Source organism: Lampris incognitus, chromosome 6 (genome assembly GCF_029633865.1).
Source record: "Lampris incognitus isolate fLamInc1 chromosome 6, fLamInc1.hap2, whole genome shotgun sequence".
Classification (NCBI taxonomy): Eukaryota; Metazoa; Chordata; class Actinopteri; order Lampriformes; family Lampridae; genus Lampris; species Lampris incognitus.
In genome coordinates, this window is record NC_079216.1 from 25,258,675 (window position 1) to 25,282,912 (window position 24,238).

Below are 24,238 nucleotides of genomic sequence, written 5' to 3' on the forward strand. Positions count from 1 at the left end.
GATGCACCAAAAATGTTAGATGTGAAAAAGTACAGAGAGGTGGTCGGGAGTCTAATATACTTAGCTACATGTACACGTCCAGATTTATGTTTTGTTGTGAGCAAGCTATCTCAGCATTTTGCAGAGCCTACTGAAGAGCAATGGGTGACAGTAAAACATGTGTTTCGTTACCTTAAGGGCACCACAGACAAACAGCTCTGTTACAGGAAGAGCGACGAGAAGCTTGGCTTACAGGCATATAGTGATGCCGACTGGGCTTCAGATACTTCGGATAGACGCAGCACATCAGGTTACTGTGTGAGCATGAGCAGGGGAAGTGCACGTATCTCTTGGAAAGCCAAGAAACAAGCTACTGTAGCACTTTCTACGTGCGAGGCGGAGTATATGGCTCTGGCTTTAGCCATCCAGGAATGTATTTATGTTGAACAGTTACTGGGAGGTATTGATTCATATGAATACCAGAGAACAGTGGTTTATGAGGACAACCAGGGGACAATAGCTTTAGCGAAGAACCCGGTGTGTAGGCAACGCTGCAAACATGTGGATATCAAATACCACTTTATGAGGTCTACCATAAGAGAGGAAAGGATGTCATTGGTGTATTGCCCTACAGACGAAATGGTTGCGGATGTAATGACGAAGCCCGCATCCAAGGTAAAACTGAAGACATTTGCTAAGGCAATGTTTGGTGTGTGAAATGTGAGTGGTATGGGTTATACCAAGTTTCTTTTCATTTTGTTCTATGAATATGAAAAGGTATACAGTGAGCACATGATTCATAAGTGGGAGTGTTGAGATGTGACACCAGTGTATTTGTATGACTCTGTGTTAATGTGTACTATTATTTTGTTTACAGTCAGTGATGACTTTGTTTGTCCACAAGTGGGCGGTGTTGCGCTTGCATGCGCGGATTGATTACGTCACTGAGACGCTGTTCATTTCTTCTCCCAAAACGTCCGAATAACGGAGGCTGCATTTTCCCCCTCCAGCAGAAGTTCGGCAGTCAGTACGATTCTTTATAACGGTTTAATAATCGACTTCATCTGCGCAGAGATAGACATAAAGTATTAGTCTAGTCTTGTAACATCTTTCTTGAACACCTCCACACCTGATGGTATTAAAAAAAATCGCTTCTATGCTCCCTATGCATTGCCTCTATGCATTGCCTGTTGATGCCTATGTCCTATCAGACTTGAACCTAGTTTTTTGACACTTATTGCATTAATGCCTCCTGACTAGATCCTTGCTTGTGTTGTATTAACTCTCAGATGTACGTCGCTTTGGACAAAAGCATCTGCTAAATGAAATTGTAACATTGTAACTTTTTCTGATGTTACGCCTCTCTTCGCATTCGTTCCTGTTAAGGAAGCAGTGGAGGTGGTCCATATGAAATTACAGAATGACCCCACCCTTAGCAATAAGACCACCCTTAACACTGACCAAGTGTGTCTGCTCCTGAAGCTGTGACTTCAGTCCAGGTACTTCACGTACAGGGGGCAGTACTATAGGTAGAAGCATGGGTGTGCTATTGGTTTCCCAGATTCACCTACACTAGCCAATTTGTATATGGAGGAATTGGAAAAGAGGGCTCTGATATCCTATCCAGGGACACCACCAGCCATTGGTTGAGATTTGCGGACGGCACCTGAGTTAAAATTAAATCTCAGCACATACCACATTTCTCTGACCACATTAACTCATGGGACAACCACATCAAGTTCACCAGAGAGGATGTGAAAAATGACAAGTTAACCTTCTTAGACTGTGAAATTGTAATTGGCGATGAGGGGGACATTTGATTGCTGTAAACCTACAAATACTGATCAGTACTTAAGGTTTGACTCTCATCATCCACTGTAGCACAAACTAGGAGTCATCAGGACACTGTACCAACCGAGCTGACAACGTGTCCACCAACACAGCAGCTGGGGGAGGGGAGAAATCCCACATTAAACAGGCCCTGGTTAAGTGTGGTTATCTTAACTGGGTGTTTGTCAAAGCCAGGAAGATGCCTTATACAGTGCACCAGCCAATTGAGGAGAGGAAAAGGACAACAGCTGCCTAAGTGTAAACCAGTGGTGATTTCATACATGGCAGGAGTTTCAGAACAGTTGAGATGTGTATTTTTTCAAACACTATGTCTCGGTTGCAAACCCCAAACCCCAAAACACACTGCACCAGAAACTGGTGCACCCCAAGGATCGGGTACCCAGCACAAACAGAGAAATACAGTGTGCGCTGTTAAGTGCCAGGAAGATTGCCGTGACTTGTACATCAGGGAAACCAAACAGTCGCTGGCCAAGAGGATGGCACAACACAGGAGAGCTAACACGTCAGGCCAGGACTCTACAGTCTACACCATCTACAGGCAGTGGCCACTCTTTCAAGGATGAGGATGTGCATACCCTTGATAGGGGAGGAACACTGGTTTGAATGGGAGTCAAAGAGGCCATCTATGTGAAGAGGGAACGACCATCACTGAACCAAGAGGGGGGCCTTAGAGTACATCTGTCGCCATCTTACAATAGTGTGATTGCAACTATTCCCTGACAAAGAGCAATCCAACCAAGACCTCAATGGTGGAACAGGCGGAGGATGATGGCTGACTTTAGTGAAGCATCACAACAGCTGGGAAGGCGGATGAAGGCTGCAGCAGAGATGGGCCCCCAGTCACCTTGGACTCCATGCCATTGGATCCTGACCCTGATATATCAAGGACTGTGTGGTGACTCTCTGTGTACTAGTATCCCCATATTAAACAAAGTTGCGCACAGGCATCCTCCCCAATTGGAGAAGACAGTCATACTCGCTTCGAGTGACCGCCAATGATGATGATGATGATGTTAGACGGTAGAGCACAGATATTCCAAAACACTTTCGCAGCTAAGCTGCTCATCACCTCTCCCTTCCTGTCTGTATGGTGGGCAAAGTGTAACAAACAACATGCTTGCAAGCGATTTTTTCAACTGATTAATGCTCGCAGAGGGTTTAAAAGTGATGCTAGCAATGCTGAACATTGATGCGGGAGATGTGGCTGATGTCTTCATCTCGTGTACCATCAGCTTTCCCCCAGGTTCCCCCAGATGGCCAGCAGAAGACAAGTTGTAGATCTCCACTGGGGGGGTCCTACAGACGACTGGTCAATGACATAGAACATAGGTACATGTTTTGCCTATGCCGAAACCCTTCACGCCCACTTCCATGCAGCTGTTGTGGCTGGCAGTATACTTAAAATGAAATTGGTCTTGTGCAAAATTGAACCACTGTCAAACAGCGCACTGAAAAAATATCTGGATACTTGAGGTCTCTTCATTTAATCACACTCTATACCAGATGAAGAAGCTTGCGATTTGCAGCTGGAAGGAGACACTGGATGAGGAAATTAATATCAGTGGTGAAATCCAAAACAAAGAAAACATTGGCAATGGCTACAGTGAAGGGACAGTGAAATATACAGAAGGAATAGCACACATAAAATAAATGAAGAGAAAACAGACCTTACCAACTCTTATCTTTTAATCATCATACGATAATGAACAGAAGGGGAAATTCTGGATAGTACTTTCCCACCAAAGAGGCTGATTTGCCATGTATTCCATTACTTAGATTTTTAAAAAGTGAAATTCAAGCACTTTAAACACCTTGTGAGAACATTTTTTATTACTATCACAGTCTACAAGACTTGTTGATTTCACATTAATAACCCAGTATTGTTGTCATTGACCCAATTAGTTTACAGAGAAAGACAGTCTATTAGTCTTAATTTAACAGCTTTTAGATGAATGTTTTTTAATAATATGTCAGAAATATTAATCTTAATCTTACCTATCATGCAAATACATACATGAAGCAATGGTTTGAACACATGCAGGGGTAGAGCTGGCATTCCCCATTCCCTCATCAAAGGTCTGGTTCACTAGAACAAAAAATAGGGATAATGTTATATTCTAGTTCAACCACTAGGTGGAGCACATTGTTACTTAGTAAGGAAGTTAGAACACTAGGCCAGCGAAGAGGAAGATCATGCCCGTATGTGTCTGCCGGTTACCAAAGTAAACATATTCCTAGTTTACCCATTAACTTGGTCTCACGATTTCATTCTTTGAGGTTATTACATCTGGCGACGAGGTAAACGGAATCCTGGTAAAACAAGGATATTCGGTGTTCCTGGACGTTTTACCACCGAGTGAAGTTGGCTAGCTAGCGCTAGGCTACCGCTACCTGAGAGGGGACATGGCGACGGTGGGAACGGTCACTGCTTTTGAGAATGAGTCGCAGTCATGGGAGAAATATTTGGAAATCTTGGGACATTTTTTTATTGCTAATAAGATTACCGATGCAGCCATCAAAAAAAGTCAATTTTGCTCAGTTCCATGGGTGCCCAAACTTACAGTCTGACGAGAAATCTCAGTCCGGTGTTGCCAGGGGGAAAATCGTTCCAGGACATTGTGGATTTACTGAAAGCACATTTCAACCCCAGGCCATCAGAGATCGTGTAGCGGCTTAAATTTAATTCAAGGAATAGGCACGAGGGTGAGTCACTTATGGACTGTGTTGTGGTGTTTTGCAAGTTAGCTCAGGATTGCAATTACGGGGACAATCTGACGAAAATGCTAAGGGATAGGCTGGTCTGTGGAGTGAATGATGACCGCATCCAGCGTAGATTATTATCCGAGACTGAGCTTACTTTTGAGAAAGCTTTTACGCTTGCTCGAGCCATTGAGACTGCAAAGAAGGATGTCAGTGAGTTGCAATGGAAATGTGTAGACACTAGTGCTGATGGAAGCGGGAAACAAGGGTCAGCCCAGACGAGTGTTTACAAAGTAAACATGGGTAGTTCCAGGGACGAACAACGGCGGCAGTGTTACAGATGCAGGGGAAACCACATGGCAAGTGAGTGTCGCTTTGCAAATGAAAAGTGTCACAGTTGCGGAAAACAAGGGCACATAAGGAGGGCGTGTCGGGCTACCTCACCCCCAGAGAACCCCAAGTTCAAAGGGAAAGGGGGAACCAAAAAGGGAGTAAGGATGAGTCATGGAGCACATCACATCAGCGGACAAGCTGACACAGGGGAAGCAAAAGAAGAGGACGACGTGTTCACAGTGTTCAGTGTTTTGGAGAAAATACCAAAAGTGCCCCCCATCACATTACAGCTGCAGTTGAATAAATCAAAGATACATTTTGAGGTTGACACGGGGTGTAGTGTAACTTTAATGACAAGGTCAGAATATTCAAAGATATGGGACAACAATGCAAAAGTTCCAGAATTAGAGAAATGTTCCCTGAAGCTCAAAACTTACACAGGAGCCAGAGTAGAGGTGTTAGGGGTTGCCAGAGTCACTGTACAACACAGGGGTGTCACACAACAGCTCCCAGTCGTTGTAGTCTCAGGCACAGGACCAGACCTGTTAAGACAGGGGCTGGATAAAAGACCTGAACATAGACTGGAGGGTGGCAGTAAATCAGGTCGGGGAAGGAAACCAGTTGACATTACATGAGGTGCTGGCGAGACATGAGGATGTGTTCAAAGAGGAACTTGGTACATTTAAGGGCCCCCCAGTTAAGATCCATGTAGACAAGGAGACGACACCAAGATTTTTCAAACCAAGTCCTGTGCCATATGCCATGAAACCGAGAGTTGAAGCAGAGTTAGACCGGCTGTTAAAAGAGAAAATCACTGAGCCAGTCAAATATGCAGAATTCGCAGCGCCTATAGTGCCAGTACAGAAACCCAGCAACTCAATCTGAATATGTGGCGATTATAAACTGACGGTGAATAGAGTTATCCAAGCTAGAACAATACGCAATCCCAAAGATGGAGGATCTCTTTGCAAATCTGTCAGGAGGAAAGAAATTCACAAAGCTAGACATGAGCCATGCATACTTACAAATTCCATTTGATGAGGCAGCAAAGAAGCTGGTGACCATAAACACACGCAAGGGGTTGTTTACATACACACGCTTGCCTTTCAGAGTGTCGTTTCAAACGTGGCAGTGTATTTAGATGATATCCTCCTGACAGGCTGCAATGACCAATAACACCTGGAGACGTTGGCACAAGTGCTGTGCAGACTGGATGCTGCAGGCCTGCGTCTAAATAGGACCAAATGCTCCTTCATGGGAAGAGAGGTGGAATTCCTGGGTCACAGAGTGGATGCAACAGGACTCCACCCGCTAAAAAACAAGGTAGAAGCAATCCTGGAAGCACCGGCACCAACTAATGTGACAGAGTTGAGGACATACCTGAGACTGCTGAACTATTACAACAGGTTTCTGCCCAACTTGTCAATGGTGTTAGCACCACTCCACTCACTCCTGAGAAAAGACGCACGCTGGGAGTGGAGAAAAGACCAGGAGGACGCATTCAAACAGTCAATCAAACTCATGCAGTCATCCAGGTTGCTAGTGCACTACGACAGAGAGAAAGAGCTCATCCTCTCATGTGATGCATCACCCTATGGGGTCGGGGCAGTGCTGTCTCACAATATGAGAGATGGAAAAGAGAGACCGATAGGGTTTTTTCCAGTACTCTGACACCAGCGGAAAGGAATTACTCCCAATTGGACAAAGAGGGTTTAGCAGTAATGTTTGGGGTGCAGAAGCTCCACAAATACATCTATGGTCGTAAGTTCACCATTTGCACAGACCATAAACCACTGCTCTTCCCTGTTCAGTGAAGTAAAGGCTGTTCCACACATGGTGTTACCATGAGTACAGAGGTGGGCAGTGAGGCATATTCATATGCCCTTGAGGGCATATGAATATGCCATTGTTTACAAGGCAGGGAAAGACCACGGCAACGCAGACGCTTTAAGCCGACTGCCCCTCCAGCACACGCCCATCCCCACAGCGCCAGAGGACAAAGTGCTGATGTTTGAGGAAAGGGACATAACACAAGTGACAGCTGAACAGGTAAAGGCACTGACAAGTAAAGATCCAGTACTAGCCAGAGTACATGAATATGTGGTAAGGGGGTGGCCACATCACACAGAGGGAGACTTTGCACCATACAAGGTGAGAGGGGCTGAACTCAGCGTTCAGGATGGGTGCGTGTTGTGCGGAGCATGAGTGATAATTCCACAGCCAGCCAGACAAATGGTCTTAGAGCAGCTTCATCAAAGCCATCCTGGGGTCTCCCGGATGAAAGCCCTGGCATGGGAGTTATATATTGTGGCCAAAGCTAGATGCGGACATAGAAAACCTAGTGAAAACATGCAGCACATGTCTGGCACACAGAAAAGCACCAGCAGCCGCTCCTCTCCACCCTTGGGAGTGGCCTGACAAGCCATGGAGGAGACTGCATATGGATTATGCAGGACCATTTATGGGGAAAATTTTACTCATAATTATTGATGCACACTCCAAATGGAAGGATGTGTATCCTGTGAACAGTGCCACATCCACCACTACCATAGACTGCCTGCGCCAGAGCTTCAGCAACCAGGGCATCCCTGAAATGGTGGTGAGTGGCAATGCCACATGTTTTGTTAATACCGGAACTAAAGAATTCATGAGAAAAAACGGAATAGTGCACGTGACGGCTGCTCCCTACCACCCATCATCAAATGGACTGGCCGAGCGGGCTGTTCAAACATTTAAAGAGATGATAAAAAAAAGCACTGAGGGCAGCTTGTCAGCTAAGATGTTACGGGTCCTGTTCAGCTACAGGATAACACCTCAGTCCACCACAGGTCTCTCCCCAGCTGAGATGCTGTTGGGGAGGAAGCTGCGCTCCATTCTGGACTTATTACACCCAGACCTAAACAGGAAAATAGAAACCAGGCAAAGAAAACAGAAAGACCAGTATAACAAAAATACAAAGGACAGAGGGTTCAGGGCAGGAGACGCTGTCATGACAAGGAATTTCAGCCACAGACCGAGGTGGGTCCCAGGATTCATTGTGTCAGAAACAGGTCCTGTCTCATATAAGGTCATGCTGGGAGATGGTAGAGTGGTCTGCCGACATGTGGACCAGATCCTGTCCAGGCATGAAGGGACAGCATAAAGGCTGGATGTATTCGAGGAACCCAGCACCCACGCTCCCGATACTGCCGTCGTGGCATCACCACAACCAGTGGCTCTCCCTGGGCAACCACAACCCACAGAAGGAAATCCAAGCTCTGAGTCAGAAACTCAGGTCAGTGCCCAGAGGCAGCCACCAGATACTGCACAAGTGAAAGGGAGCAGTGATGCCACTCAAAGTGTCCGACGTACAAAAAGACTCACAAAGCTGCCAAAGCCACCTGAAAGACTTTGCACTGTAGAACAGACAATAAATGATGTGTACCTGGTGATATTTATCTAAGCTATCTGTGGAAATAATACCTGTTTTAAGGTGGCATCATTGTTAGTGAATTGCATGGTAAATGGTGGCTGTTTAGTTCAAATCAACCAGAAGGAGATAGAGAAGGTATAGGCCATGTGAGAGTTTTTTATTTTATTTTATTGTTTTAGCTTAGAGAAACTGTTGGAGTTTTGCTTACAATTCTTATGTTTTATCTTAAGTGGGAGGGAATGTTATATTCCAGTTCAACCACTAGGTGGAGCACAGTGGTACTTAGTAAGGAAGTGAGAACACTAGGCCGGTGAAGAGGAAGATCATGCCCTGTATATGTCTGTCGGTTACCAAAGTAAACATATTCCTAGTTTACCCATCACCTTGGTCTCACTATTTCATTGTTTAAGGTTATTACATATACATTTTTACAATAGATATTCACTGCTCTGTACCTCTGCAAGATTATGCAGAGTGCAGATATTTTATTCGGGTAATTCTGAGGATGAAAGGGTATGGCAGTACCATTATTTAAATGTACCCTTATTAATTAACTATACATTTCAAGGACATCCTTTTATCCTCCCCTTGTTAAAGTTGAACAAACTGATCAAGGGATTTGTGTTTTAATATAGATACTTCAAAGGTACAATATTCCTAGTGTATGGCTATATGAGTTGAATTCCATATACACTCCTCACCATGGAACCGACGAGCGACATCCAGTCCCTCCCTCATCCTCAGCATGCACACCCCGTAATGTAGGTCAAATGCGTCACTGAAAAACAGACATGCACATACACACACAAGCAAAAAACACATTCTGTGTCCTGATGTTGCATTTGTCTCATGCTATGCCATAGTGCTATTTATTTTACTTCTTATGTTACATCTGTAAAGTTTAATGTGTTGAACTGGGGGCCAAGCAGCAGTGAAGTTGCGTAGGCACCCTCATCTTTTGGGGGCCATGCAGCGAAGCTGGTGTGGACACCCTAAGTGTTTCTACCTTTTATTATTGCAGGCCAAGCAGCAAAGCTGCATAGGCCCCCTGTGTTTCTGACTTTTCTTACTATTATTCTCCCTCAGCATCATCTTTTCTTCTGGCTAGGGTGTCTATGGCAGCCGCTAGAACCGTACGGTACAAAGTTGTGAAGTTTGGCACTCTTACTGGGGACAGTCCCAAGATTATATTCAACAAATGACATGTATGTGCCTCGAGAGCTCTCCCCCACTAATGGGTCAAAGTTACAGATATGTTTATGTATGCAACTTTTGAACTGTATGCCTGATATTTGAAAATCAGGTACCGTTGGACTCCATGGATCAAACCAAGTTCAACGCACCCTGTGACATTATTTCTGCCATATTGGAATTTATGAAAAAGTTTTAAAAAGAAGTTGTTAACAGTGCACACATTTAGTCCAATTTTCACCACATTTGCTACAGGGGATCTTGAGACCAAACCTCGTCAAAGTTATCATATGTATTTTTGAGTTTAGAAACCGTTTCACCATTAAATCCAATCGATTTTTTGGCTAAGCCACCAAACAGGAGGTGAGGCCATATCTCAGCAACTGTTTGATGTATTAACACCAAACTCGTTCTATGGACTCAGGACCCCGTCCTGATGTTGTGCAAAAAATGTGTCAATTGATCACCAGCGGGCCTGTAATAGGCAAAACACCTTTTCCCTATTAACTTCTGATGCGTTTGCCTTTAAAAAAAGAAAAAGAAAAAATAAGTATTATTGTGTTAAATCAAGCGGCTCGGTCTACTACTTTGTGGAAGGTGTTCCGTTTCCAGTGCAGTTATATTGCCAGTTGACTGTGTTCTTTAGTGGAAGCTTATCCTTTGGCACCATCTCCTGGCGACTAGTAATTCACAGCAACACGTTCGCGAATCTGTCCTTGTTTAACGACGTCGTCAGTCTACTATTGTTTCTGATCAAATACAATGATACTCTTCTCCGTATTTTTACAACGTCGACTTTAAGCTGGTCTTTGAAGGCATTGTTTGGTATGTTATCTAAATTGCAAAGTTTATTTCGGTTAATAAAGAGTATTTGGGGTATATTCGAATTTTTATTTAGCATGAATGTTTTGTAAGAAAGAGCTGACTTTCATTTTGGCTAACGAGTTGTATACGGACCATATTGTCATTCCTGCCAGTCACATTGTTTGTGGCTGTTTATTGTTTCATTGTATGCTATGCATTGTATGTTTGTTTCTCAGTTTAACCCTACTCAATTTGGCTTCAGTAAAGAGTGATCTTTAGCCCTCTTTTCAGCGTGGTCATCTTGGAGAGGAGTTTAATCTGTCAATTCCAGCGAAGTATTGGTGGTAGAGGACAGGAAAGTAAAACAACAACCTCTGCCAGGCCAGCCTTTGTGTCTGAAGAATTGAACAGCACGGTGGGAGCCAACCAACATTCTGCAGAAGCAAGCTCAACTGGAATTATTTCTACAAGTAAGCGCACAGTCCAATCAACACCACAATGTCAGAGAAAAACTATCTTAGGATCAGTGAGAACCAGATCGAACACATTTTGCCCATCTAGACAGTCAAAAAATTAACCAAACAGTAAAGCAGCTGCCGCACAGAAGCCGAGGCAGCTAAGGCATTTGCTAAAAAGGAGAACAGAAACAGACAGAAACACGGCTGTGCAATGGGCTCACCAGTATCGCCCATTGTGGCCAACTTATATATGGAGGAGGTAGAACACCAGGACCCTGAACTCCTTCAGAGGAACACCTCCGAGCCACTGGTTCAGATATGTGGACGACACATGAGTCAAAATCCAAACACAAGAGGTGCAAGCGTTTACCAAAAACATCAACTCAGTGGACAAGAACATTAAGTTCACAAGGGAAGATGTAAAGAACAACGGTTTGCCCTTCTTGGACTGTGACGTCCACATTGGGGAAGACAGGAGCCTCTACATTGGGGTTTACAGGAAACCTACACACACAGACCGATATCTACTTTTCGACTCACACCACCCGCTGGAACACAAACTGAGCGTCATCAGAACTTTGCAACACAGAGCTGACGATGTGCCCAGCAGCACTCAGGCCCATCGAGAAGAACACAAACACCTGAGGGGAGCTTTAAAAACCTGCGGCTACCCCAGTTGGACCTTTGTGAAAACTGCAACACATTCCAAAAAGACCAACCAGGTGAGCGACGAGGAAAAAAGGAACAGAAGGAAATCGCACAGTCATCTCATATGTTTCTGGGGTCTCCCGAGAAACTCAGGAGAATTTTCAACAAACACCGCATCCCTGTATACTTCAAACCCAGCAACACACTCCGACAAAGACTGGTTCATCCCAAAGACCGTTTACCACACACCCGGAAAAGCAATCTGGTGTATGCCGTACAGTGCAATGAGGATTGCACTGACCTATACATAGGAAAAACCAAACAACCACTACACAAACGGATGGCCCAACACAGAAGGCCAAGCTCCTCAGGACAAGACTCAGCAGTCTATCTACACCTAAAGGAGAAGACACACTACTTCAAGGACAGCAACGTACACATTTTGGACACAGAAGATAGATGGTTTGAAAGAGGGGTGAAGGAAGCCATCTATGCGAAACTGGAAAAAACATCCCTCAACAGAGGAGGAGGTCTGCGACACCACCTATCTCCCACTTACAATGCCGTCCTTTCATCTCTACCCAGGAGACTCAAGAAGCCTAGCCTCCAAGAACAACAGTCGGTCACTAACGGCTCCAACGACTCTAATGACCACTGAATAATGAAGTCGAAACTAACACCCCCAACGACCGTCGCTGCTAAACAAATGCAAATCAATAGCTCCGATGGCGACGGGCGCGGCTGGACATCGGAGCACAGGAGAGCCACGCATATCAATAGCTCTGATAACGACGGGCGCGGCCAAACATCGGTACACAAAAGAGCCACTCATATCTATGGCTCTGTTAGCGACGGGCGTTGGTAAACATCTGATCACAAAGAGCCATGGACATCTATAGCTCTGACAACGACTCCTAGAGGATAAATTCTGAGTCTCATCACCAGCCAGTTAGACTAGCTTGGTCTAGTCAGAAAGGCACGAACTGAGGAAGCCTCTTGGATGAGAGGCGAAACGTCTTCACGGATATATACCAAGTCCAGTTGCACTTGATTCAACTCCTTTGGATAAAAAATCAAACATATAGCTTCTTAATATTTCTTTATTTTTATGACTGCAATATTAATTTAATTTACATTTCAAATAATTTCTCAGTTGTATTATATTCAATATTATTTCTTTTAACCAAACATTCGTTGTCATTTGTGCTTTACAATATTCATCAACAGTTCTTTCTTTTAGTATTTTTTCTTTCTTATTATTTATTTATTTCCCCCAAATTACTATTCAATATTTCTTTCTTTTTTATTGTAAACATTAAGTGTCCTTTCTCAGTTTTACAGTGTTCAACATTTCTTTCTTTCCGTAATTGTCTTTCTTATTATTAATGTCATTTCCCAGACTTGTTATATTCAATATTTATTTCTGCTATATAAACATTGTCCTTCTGTTTTACAATATTCAATATTCTTTCTTTCTGTAATGTTCTTTCTTATTGTTCATTGTGTGTGTGTGTGTGTGTGTGTGTGTGTGTGTGTGTGTGTGTGTGTGTGTGTGTGTGTGTGTGTGTGTGTGTGTGTGTGTGTGTGTGTGTGTGTGTGTGTGTGTTTCTCACTAGTGGGACAGGTGGGCTTGGTGGCTCCTACACAGTTTATCAATCCTGGGTTTTAGGTTTGTGAGTGCCATACGCATGTCATTGTCCACTTGCAAACGTGCTCTGTGCTTTGTTTTCAGTACTTTCAATGTTGAGAATCCTGACTCGCAGGGGTATGTGGTGGCAAATGGAAGAAGGTATTTGGCAGCCCTCTCAGCCAGGTTAGGACAGTCCATTCTCACATACAGCCAGTACTCGTGTAGTGAAAGAGCATCAAATTTAATTTTCAATTCCCCTGAATTTGACATATCAATGAGTTCTTCTTGGGACTTCATATCCAGACTGGCACCTACTCCATGTGCAAAGGGGTCTCTGATCCAGTCTTGGTGGTAATTGTCAAGGTAAGGGAAATAGTCTTTGAAATATCCCTGCATGTGCTGCAGGTGGGATTTAATAAGAGGTGAGATGGTGCCTGAATCAACACCGGATGACAGCAGCTCTTGGTGAAGATGTGGGAACATCTCTGTCACTCCCTCCTTGAGTTTGCTCGACCACAATGGGATTTTCTTGGAAAAAGCGCGCACTTTGTCCTGGACATGTAATATGTATGTATCGCGCCCCTGCATGCTCTGGCTCAGTTTATTTAGACGCTGGAAAATGTCCGACAAATATGCGAGTTTCTGAATCCATGATGCGTCTGGAAAACAGTCTGCCAGCAGCTGATGGTTTTCAGACGAGAGGAATTCAGCGATTTCCCTTCGCAGCTCAAATACGCGACTGAGAACAGCCCCCCGTGAAAGCCAGTGTACGTTGGAGTGGAGACGCAAACCCTCAAATCTATCGCCCATCTCGTTACACAAAAGAGCGAACAGTCTGTGTTTCAGGGGGCGCGCTATTATGAAATTGACGATGTGTATAACGTCTTGTAATACCTGATGAAGTTCATCATCGATCCGTTTCGCTACCAGCGCCTCGCGGTGGAGCATGCAGTGCGTGGCAACGGCATTGGAGGCCTTCTGCTTGATGAATAGCGTCACTCCACTCTCTTGGCCGGTCATGGACGCTGCCCCGTCAGAACACACCCCCACACAACGATACCAGTCAAGTCCATTTGATTCAATGTACTCATCTAAAACTTGGAAAATGTCTTTTCCAGTGGTCCTACCTTCAAGTGCTTTGCAAAATAATATTTCCTCAACAAAGCTTTCCTGGGAAATGAATCGGGTGTACACAGGCAGTTGTGCAGCATTGGACACGTCCGTGCTCTCGTCCGACAGAAGTGCAACATACTCGTTGGCTCTCACCTGTTCCAAAAGCTGAACGGACACGTCGGAGAGTGATACAGTGTTGATTTTGCTGGCGGCATCCTCACCAAGCAATTCTCTGACAATATCTTTGGTAGCTGGTAGAATTGATTCTTCTCCAATTGTGTGCAGTTTCTTAGCACGGGCAATGTGGTATGAGGCCAAAAAGGATGCATTCAATGCCCGTTCAGAAACCGTAGCTTGCTGCCCGAAAGTAGCCGACTGCCTGGCCAGATGTTGTTCTTTTCGTTTGAAAAATTCTACTGATTTGTCGGCCTCTGACGGGTGCTTTTGCTTCAAGTGTCGTCCAAGTTTAGACGGGAGAGGGTCTCGAGGCAGAGAACACATTTAGGGATATCATATCCACTTTTACTTGCGGACGTAAAGCCGTACTTTATGTACGCTTGGTCGTATCTTCGCGTTTTAGTTGGCCAGGAGTTCCGTATTCGTGCATTTATTGCAGCTGAGCTGCTGCCTCCAGTCTGCTCATTGCTGCCTCCAATCTGCTCGTTGCTGCCTCCAATCTGCTCGTTGCTGCTCCTGTCTGCTCGTCTGACGTTTTTCTCTTCAAAAACTTCTCCGTTATTTTAAGCGAGCACCAGCTAACTAGCTAAATTCCACGGCCCCAGAAAAAAAATCTAACGTTAGCTCGCTAGCGCAAACAGCAGTCGTAAGCTAACTTGTGATTTTATTAACACGCTCGGGCAGCAGTTAGTAGCTAAACGTAATGCTTTGACTGACAGGCAGATGGTTAGTTATTAATTGGCTGTGATTGAAAGAAGGGCGTGGCAAAGACCTCATTTCGTTATGGAAGTATTTATAACAATTGCTATTTTATTTTAAACCGGCACAATAATCTTATGAATTGAATTTGAATTGAAATTTATTTTTTGATATATTTAATTTTATTAGTTTATTTTTAACTGCATTTTTCATTTTCATTTTCATTCTCCCGGACCCCCTACTTTGAAAACTGAGGGGATAGGGTACAAACTGAGAAAAGAGCTGCAGCTGCGGAAGCTAGAGCAGAGGTCTTACAGGCAGAAAGACTATGGTGAGATTCTCAACAAAATAGAAACACGCACAAAAGAATACACAGAAGGGGTCACTCAATGCACAAATGCTCCAACCAAGCTCATTGTAGATGCACCCACAGGCAATCCAGAAATAAGGACCCCTCAATACACATCGACCGTTGTCTCTTACCACAAAATCTACACACCAGAACTCGAATTTCCTTCTAAGCAGAACTTTGGGCCGCCCAGTGTACCATACACTCAAGCAAAAGACCCAGCCATGGTGGAAAATATAGAAGAACATCTCGTGTCCCAAGCAAGGCAACATTCGAAGATAAATCCTAGGATGCACTGAGACACATCATCAGTGATGTTTCCTGAGGTCCTTGGGTGTTTAGGGTCTTTCAACATAATATATCCTCGCTCAGGTGACCCAGACAGGGTTGATCAGGCCCTGGCGTGTGTTCCAGCAGCATTGGCCCACAGATTACTCCTTCTGATCCAAAGCCATCTGGATACCCTCCCTGCAGCCTCCATGGAATACTTGATGGCTTTCCTTTTTGCAGCCCCAGTGGTGCCGAGTGTAGACCTTAAACAGTGAGCGGCCAGCCAAGCCTCAACACCCAACATCAATGGGCTCACAATTTGCCTTTCAGCCTCTCCTCTGGCAATGATCCACCAGTTCCTGATACTTGGACTGCTTCTTCTCATTTCCTCTTCCATCCGGTCCTCCCAGGAAACTGTCAGCTCTATAAGGAGCACCTGTTTTGAAGAGGCTGATGATAGCACTACGTCTGGCCTCAACGAAGTTGTCATAACGTGGTCCGAGAACCTGAGCTGCCACCACAAGTCGACTCACATCTCCCAGTCTGACGCAAAGTTGAAGAGACTGGCTCCTGATCTGGGTTGTGACTGAAGCTGCTCACCAGCCCTAACAAAGGAAATGTTCCTCTGTCTGCAGACTTGCTTGTTGGTGGCCACGGCTTTGGAGATGGCCTCTGCGACTGTCTTCAGCACTTGGTCATGTCGCCAGTAGTATCGGCCCTTGCCAGGGCTGATGGGCAGCTGCTGAGGATGTGCTCGAGTGAACCTTTTCCAGAGCACAAGGGACATTGTGGAGAATTAGTCTTGCCCCAGAGATGGAGATTTGCTGGACTAGGTTGAACATCATACATGGCTTGTACCATCAACTTGATCCACTGCGGTTCTGCCTGCCAAATATCTGCCCAGGATATCTTCCTCTCCAGCGCACCCTCCCACCTTGTCCATGCTCCCTACTGCCGCATGCCCACCATTCTGCTGGTCTTTTCCTCCCGAAAGGGACTCTGAGCCTGAAGTTCCCATAGTAGTTCAGGATGAGGTCAATGATCTTACTGGGAACATGGTGTCGGTTCAGGGTAATCTCAATCAGCTTGTGGGGTATTGAGCCACATGCATTGGCAAGGTCAAGCCAAAGCACAACTAGGCCACCTTCCCTTCATGTGCCTCCCTGATCAGCTGGGTGACAATTCCAGTGTGTTCTAGGCACCCTGGAACTCCAGCAGTGGCACCTTTCTGTACCGAAGTATCACTGTAGGCATTCTTACGGAGGAAGTCTGTCTTCCTTCTGGACAGGACACTGAAGATGTTCCCCTCCACACTGAGAAGCGAGATGGATCTGAACTGTTCCAGCTTGTTTGAGTTCTCTTCTTTTGGTATCCAGACTCCCTCTGCCTGCCTTCACTGATCTGCTACAGTTCCCCTGCACCAACTCACCCGCAGAATCTTCCAGAGGATACTGAAGAGCTCTGGGAAGTGCTTATACACCTTATAGGTTACTCCACTGGGTCCCTGAACAGAGCTGGCTCTGGCTGAAGTAACCACCTCCTGGACTTCCTTCTAGATGGGCTCTTTGATATTGAACTCCACCGTGAGTGACTGTATATCCAAAAGAGTTTTGAGAGTTCTTGCTTTCTTATCAGGGTCACTCAGAGTGTTGTGCAGGAAGTGGTCTACCTCTTCTTTAGAGCAGGCAAGATGACCGCTATGCTTCTTCCCTAACAGCTGCATTGTGAATCCAAATGGATCAGCTATAAACACAATACACTTCCTGGCTCTCTCTCTCTCTCCTCCATCTCCTGTGGCATTCTGCTCTGCGCAGGGTCATGACCGTCTTCCTGATGATGTAACAGAGCTCAGCCAGTGGAGGTTTCTTCTCCTCAGTTGCTACCTTGAACTGCCCTGCCAGAGTCCGAAGCGCTTGCCGCAGTTGATGGATCTTGTCTGCCCTTTGGTTCATGGTGTAGTTGGGTCTGGTAATATTTATTTATTTGTTTGTTTGTTTGTTTGAATAGGGACAGTGCATATTAATGAACATTGGTATCGCCGATACATATGTAAACATGCCGGATTGTAGCAATACTGCTAATTTAAATCTGTTGTCCCTAGGCGGGTCAAAGCAAAAAATAAAAAACAGATGTGGTACACCACAACACAATACAATAACACTAAAATACACAACAATACATAAAATACAACATTATACACCCCATAAAGCCATACACCATAATACAATACAATACAATACAATACAACATAATACCATGAAACACAAAACCTTTCTGCTGCAAAACTGACAATGATGGTTGTCATCATCAGAAGCCGACTGTCTGTGTCTCCCTTTGCTGCTGATTTGATGATTCTGGCTATGTCCTCGTCAAACTGGCGCTACTCTCTGTGCTGGTTTACTAAAGGCCACTTGATCTGATTCTGCTGAAGTACTCTGCTGGGAGCCAGAGAGCTTAGCACATGGAGGTTCTGGGCTCTGTGGGGTGTCTTTGGGCCAGACTCCTGCATCTTACCAGGAGTGGATCCTGTGCACTGCACTGCTCCCCCCCCCCCTGCACCAAGCATTTCATCTGGGCCTGATGGATTTTAAGGCCGTGCTCATTCTCGCAGACTTTCCACAAATGCATCTTTGAGTTGTCATCATTGGTAATCTGTTTGCCAAGGTCATCATCGTTAAGTCCGTCCTATTGGGGTACTCACCCCCCCCCTTGGGCTGCCCTGGGGGTATAACCCTGTGTGTTTACCTGTATCTTATTTGGGTTCTTCCTCACGAAAGATACAGGTTGGGTTGCTACCCCTTCCTGCCCCAGTTGCTATCTTTTCGAGCTGTCAACTGTCTCTCCAGTCACTACCAATCTGTTTTTGGTGGTCACCCAGCCTAGTCCTGGGCATCACTGGCTGAATCAGTTTGAATGATTCGAAGATGCATCCTATAATGCACTGGGACACATTATCAGTAATGTTTGCTGAGGTCCTCGGGTGTTTCAGGTCTTTAAACATCATACTCTCTCGCTCAGGTGACCCAGCCAGGGTTGATCAGGCCCTGGCTTGTGTCCCAGGAGCATTGGCCCACAGATCACTACTTCTGATCCAAAGTCATCTGGAGGCCCTCTCTACAGCTTCCATGGAAGAACTGATGGCTTTCCTTTTTCCAGCCCCAGTGATGCCAAGTAGAGTGTAGACCTTGCACGGTGAGCGGCCAGCAAAGCCTCTAGATCCAAAGTCAATGGGCTCACAATGTGCCTTCCAGCCTCTCCTCCAGCATTGATCCACCGGCTCCTGGTACTTTGACCGATTCTGCTCATTTGCCTCTTCTATCGGGGCCTTCCAGGGAACTGTCAGCAATATAATGAGCACCTGGTTCGAAGCGGCTGATGATAGCACTTTGTCTGGCCTCAATGAAATTATCATAACATAGTTCAGGAACCTGAGCTGACCCCCCCCCCCCCCCCCATCTTTACTTTCCTGCAGTTTCCACAACACTATATATACCTACCAGCAAGCGGGTGAATTCCATCCATCCGCCCGTCCGTCCGTCTGTTCTCTCATCCTCATAATTGTGGACTTAACTTGATATGTACAACTTGAAACTTTTCACCCGTTTGCTGGTAGGTGCAAGTGAAAGTTTGTCGACAATTCTGTGCATGTCATTGACATTAATCCATGGTAAATCTTGCAGGCATTGTGAAAAATATGCCATTGTCAATAGCACACACCAACAAACAGGAAACTGGTATGACCGCTGCAGTAGAATCCGAAAGTCAGTGGACTACAGTTACTATGCACACAGCCGATTGGGTAAACCTTTTAGCTTAAGATTTAACCCACTTCTTTGGTTATATTTGATCTCAGCTGCTTCTTGAAGCAGTTTTAGGAAATACACTTTTGGCTTGGAACTTTTAGTGCCATTTAGTTCACTTAGTGCTAAAATAAAACTTCCTTAATACAGCCCCAGGATTAGACCCACACAGATACACAACATTAGGTCAATTCAATCAATCTTAGTGAACTGAAAGTACTCACTGCAGTATTCCTATGTAGTTGTGTGCAGCCTGGGGTGTGTCTCTGCGCCAGTCTTTCTTGAAGCCCATCAGTAAAACGTTAGGCCTAATACGCCCCAACCCTGCCCCCTAGTGGGGATAAATACATCAGAGGAAGAGGTGAGACGTCATTAAGCCCAATGGAATAGAACAGTATAGTATAGAATAGAATAGAATAGGATAGAATAGAATAGAATAGAATAGAATAGAATAGAATAGAATAAACCCAACTCTGACCTTTAGCAGCATGAAAACTCCTGAGCGTAGGTCTGCTGCCACAACACTGTGGTAGAATGATTTGACTCCCCTTTGGTTCAGCCACGTCACATGACTATTGCTGCTTGCTATCTCCACTCCAGAGAGGGTGTGGTCACCCTGTATAGACAAAACTTATTTCTCTGGCAGATTATATGTTGTTATGAGACTGATTCTGTGGGCAGTGTTGAGAGGTGTGTGTGTGTGTGTGTGTGTGTGTGTGTGTGTGTGTGTGTGTGTGTGTGTGTGTGTGTGTGTGTGTGTGTGTGTGTGTTGAGCTGGACTTACATTGACCACATTGCCACACATCATTAGGCTTAGACCCTTGGTGAGAGAGCTTACCAGATCCACCAATGTCGGCCGACTGCTGGGAGGACCTGTCAGCACCAGGCATTGTGGTCTGAAAGAAGAATAAAGTTGAAGGATAATTCCGTTTTTTACAATTTGGGTTTTATTTTTGTAGTTTTTGCCATTGTGCATCTCGGTTTATTTGGAGGTCATTTTTTTCACTGGCTTCATTTTTAAGATTTTGGACACAGGGCTGCCGCTAGACAGAGCTTTACAGCGGTGTCTTATTATACTCATTGTGGCATGAGCCATGAACCTGACCTTTCAGCAACAACAACAATAACAATGTAGTGCCTCAGTTAGGCTGTGACCATGATTTCTCATGACCTATTACTTCTCAGTTGTGCCGTCCATGTTACTATTTACTATTAGCCATGGGCATTCCCACAAGCTGAACCAGGAAGTAGCTCAACAATGTGATTGACCATTGTTATTATTGGATATTTTCGGTAAGCTTTTAACTTGCACTTTCATTTTCATTTTCACTTGGAATTTTTTGAATATGTCTGACGGTCATGTTCTGATGCCCCATAAGATACCGTTTTAAAGCTGTGTGTAGTGGTGGTCCCATGTCCAAAATCTCCACAAATTAGTAAAATTATATTGTAACTGATATGATGGCAAATATTATGAATATATTAATGATATATTGCATAAATATATTGCATTAATAATCAGTAAGGATAGAGGTAGTATGTCTCTCATAATCTTAGGGATTATTACCATTCTGCCCTATTAAAAACTATAGTTATTTTGTGTGACAATGGCTATGAAGCAAAATGGAAGGAGATGGAGAGAGAATGCAAGGGTATCCCAGTACAAGCATTGATTGGGGATCACAAAGTAGCAATAACTTATCAAGACCACTTAAACCCCTTGGTCTAATTTACCTTGCACAAATGGTTTGACATTATAAAGCAATTAATCTTGTGGACCATTTTAAAAAAAACTGTAGAACATGGTAAGAGAATTTAAACCAAATTGTATGGATTCTAGATTTTTATTACTAGACGAATAAAGGTATTACTTACTGTAAAGAACACTACAAAACGTTCAGATATTAGAAGAAAAATACAATTTGGAAAAGCATTACTTTTTCAGATATTTACAGTAACCCCAATATTTCTTAAAAGAAATTGGGAAAAAAAGAGGCAGCTATGGAACCTTATGAAATAATACAATTCACGGTAGAGACATACACTGTTAGTTCTAAATCAGTAGTTTCAAAACTTAACCAGGGAATTGCAAAGGGCAGGAGAACTATCACAAGTTATATCGAGGAGAGATGGGATAAAGAATTATATGACAAAATAACCAGTCAACAATGGGGGAACATGTGAAACTATTTTTTCTACTTCTTGTTCTATGCACTGGCGTGGATTCTGTTGAAAGAATCTTGTTCATGTTTTCATTGCTCCTAAAATGAAAACATATCTAATATCAATAATGTTGGAGAAGTTGTGGGGGTGATGAGGCACATTTTTTGGAGCTGCCCAAAGGTACAACTATTTTGTGAAAGTATTTGGAGAATTAAGCAGCATATTCTTGGGCGGCAGATCCCCATGACGCGCATGTCACTTATTTGGGTGATCTGCCAGCAGAAATAACAGGAAATGACAGATACCTCCTGACAATATTGACTGTAGCAGCAAAAAAAAAAAAATCACTCATGAATGGTTATAGACTGACCCACCTACAGTAGATGTTTGGCTTGAAATGATCAAAGATCATCAATTCATGAGATAGAGAGACTGACTTTCCTACTGAGTTTGAGGAATGACTTGTACATCGCAAGATGGACGAAATTGATCCTTTATTTGTTGGAATAAGGAACATGGTGGTTTTTCCACCTCAATCTCACTGCTTAAAATGCAATTTACCTTCCTTCTGCTGTATGTTCTTCCAATCTAGAAAACTAAATATAACTTTAAAAAATGTAGTGCTGTATAAAGCCCCGTCATCATCAATCATAATATATTGTAACGATTACGGATGAATAGGCTCGGTAGCCCTTGGCTAACGGGTCAGACCCTTTAGTCGGCTGGTTAACGTTGTCGCTTGCGGTGCGGAGCCCCAGGTTCTCGTCCTGGCTGTGGCAATTCGCGGGGATGCGAATCCCGAAGGTAAGGAGGCAATTTAACAATCACGGATGAATAGGCTCGGTAGCCCTTGGCTAACATGTCAGACCCTTTAGTCGACTGGTAAACGTTGTGGCTTGTGGAGTGGGAAACACAGGTTCGCATCCTGGCTGTCGCGACGGTTCCCGGACTGCCCCCCCCCTAATTCGCTACTATATATATATATATATATATATATATATATATATATATATATATATATATATATATATATACATTCATCATCTTAACTGCTTATCCTGCTCTCAGGGTCGCGGGGATGCTGGAACCTATTCCAGCAGTCATTGGTGGCGGGCAGGGAGACACCTTGGACAGACCGGCAGGCCATCACAGGGCAGACACACAAACACACACACACACACACCTAGGGACAATTTATTATGACTGATTCACCTGACCTACATGTTTTTGGACTGTGGGAGGAAACTGGAGCACCCAGAGGAAACTTTATCTGGATGTTGTGGATGTTGTCATGGTGCCTGGCAATGATGTTGAGATGTTTTTAATGATATGCTGCTGTTTTTGTCAAAAAAGATCTAATAAAATCTGGGTGTTCAAAAAACAAAAACAAAATATAACAGAAGCCTAAGCTTCTTGTCATCCCAAAGGTCATTCAAATGGGTGAGTTATAAGTTATTATAAGGGGTTCTTGGTAATTAATAAAGATTGCCTTTGCAGGTGGAGAATTTGAATTCCACTTACAAATTAACTCTGTCCAGGACACAATGGCATACAAATTCCCTGTGTCATATGTCAAGCATGCCGAGAACACAGGTTTAAAAAAAAAAGAAAGAAGTAAAAACAAGTGATGTGTTTCTGCAAGATTCACTGAAATTTGAGATGAGACGTCGGGAATGAGGTTTGTGACGCTTCAAGTGTGAAACCCTCACTCTGTCACCTGTTGCTTCATGTGAATGGGATCATGGGCAGACAAGACCAGAGCGGCCTTACCTAACATGGTCCCCTAAGTAAGATTGTCTATGGCGCCCCCTTGTGACCAGAAATTTGTGCTTTTAATTCACCACTAGTATTTCCTTGGTCAGAGATCACAAAAAAGAAAAAAACCTAGTTTTTTTTGCAATGCAATATAAAAAGCTATATAAAGAAGTGAATGAAAACAAAAATCAGATAAAAATATTACACCTTATTTTAAAAAAAAATCCTCACAATACTCAATGTTAACCTTAATTTTAAAATCGACAAGAAAAAAAAACTTTAAGAAAAAGCCTTTCAGTACAGTCTGGTGTGTGAACAGAATGTGCAATTGGTAAATAAATAACAATTAGAAAAATGAATCAATAGAGTGCAAAACATCCCTTTACATCAAGTTGTTGTGATTAAATATGGATATGGAAAAACAGAAGTTAAGAAATAAGAATGATAAAGAATGGCTGGCAGCCATACCAACATGTACCCTGGCTCTGCCAAATGACGGAAGCTAAACATGTATGGGCTTGACTAGTACTTGGATGGGAGACCTCACGGGAACGGGTCACGACCCCCCCCCCCCCCCAAGTCCATATCCCTGGGATCCTAGGTTGAGCAAATCCTGGGACATCGTGCCTTCATATGGGGAATTTGTGCCATTGCCTGGCAGGGAAAGGTATGACAACTCTAGGCTAGATCAGGGCGCTAGAGTGCTCGCGCTGTAAACGGAAGATTGCTGGTTCAATTCCCCGACCGGGTCATACCAAATACTCTAAAAATGATACCCATTGCCTCCCTGCTTGACACTCGGCATCTAGGTTTCTATTTAATGAAAGTAAATGGGGACTACAGGTGGAAACAATTAATCTTGCTTACTGTGGCGTATTAACAGTTCATCATCTATTCTCTGTTCAT

General features: G+C 44.1%; 1 protein-coding gene across 1 annotated transcript in view; it reads right to left on the reverse strand.

Moving 5' to 3' along the window:
* The window catches only part of slc12a3 (solute carrier family 12 member 3), a 173,401-nt gene that overhangs the window by 35,846 nt on the left and 113,317 nt on the right, over nt 1–24,238 (reverse strand). The window contains exons 16-20 of the mRNA XM_056281635.1: nt 20,199–20,310; nt 19,893–20,030; nt 19,639–19,745; nt 8,977–9,053; nt 823–838 (exon numbers count right to left, since the gene is read on the reverse strand). Coding sequence (XP_056137610.1) covers nt 823–838; nt 8,977–9,053; nt 19,639–19,745; nt 19,893–20,030; nt 20,199–20,310 — 450 coding nt within the window. The remainder of the gene's footprint in view (nt 1–822; nt 839–8,976; nt 9,054–19,638; nt 19,746–19,892; nt 20,031–20,198; nt 20,311–24,238) is intronic.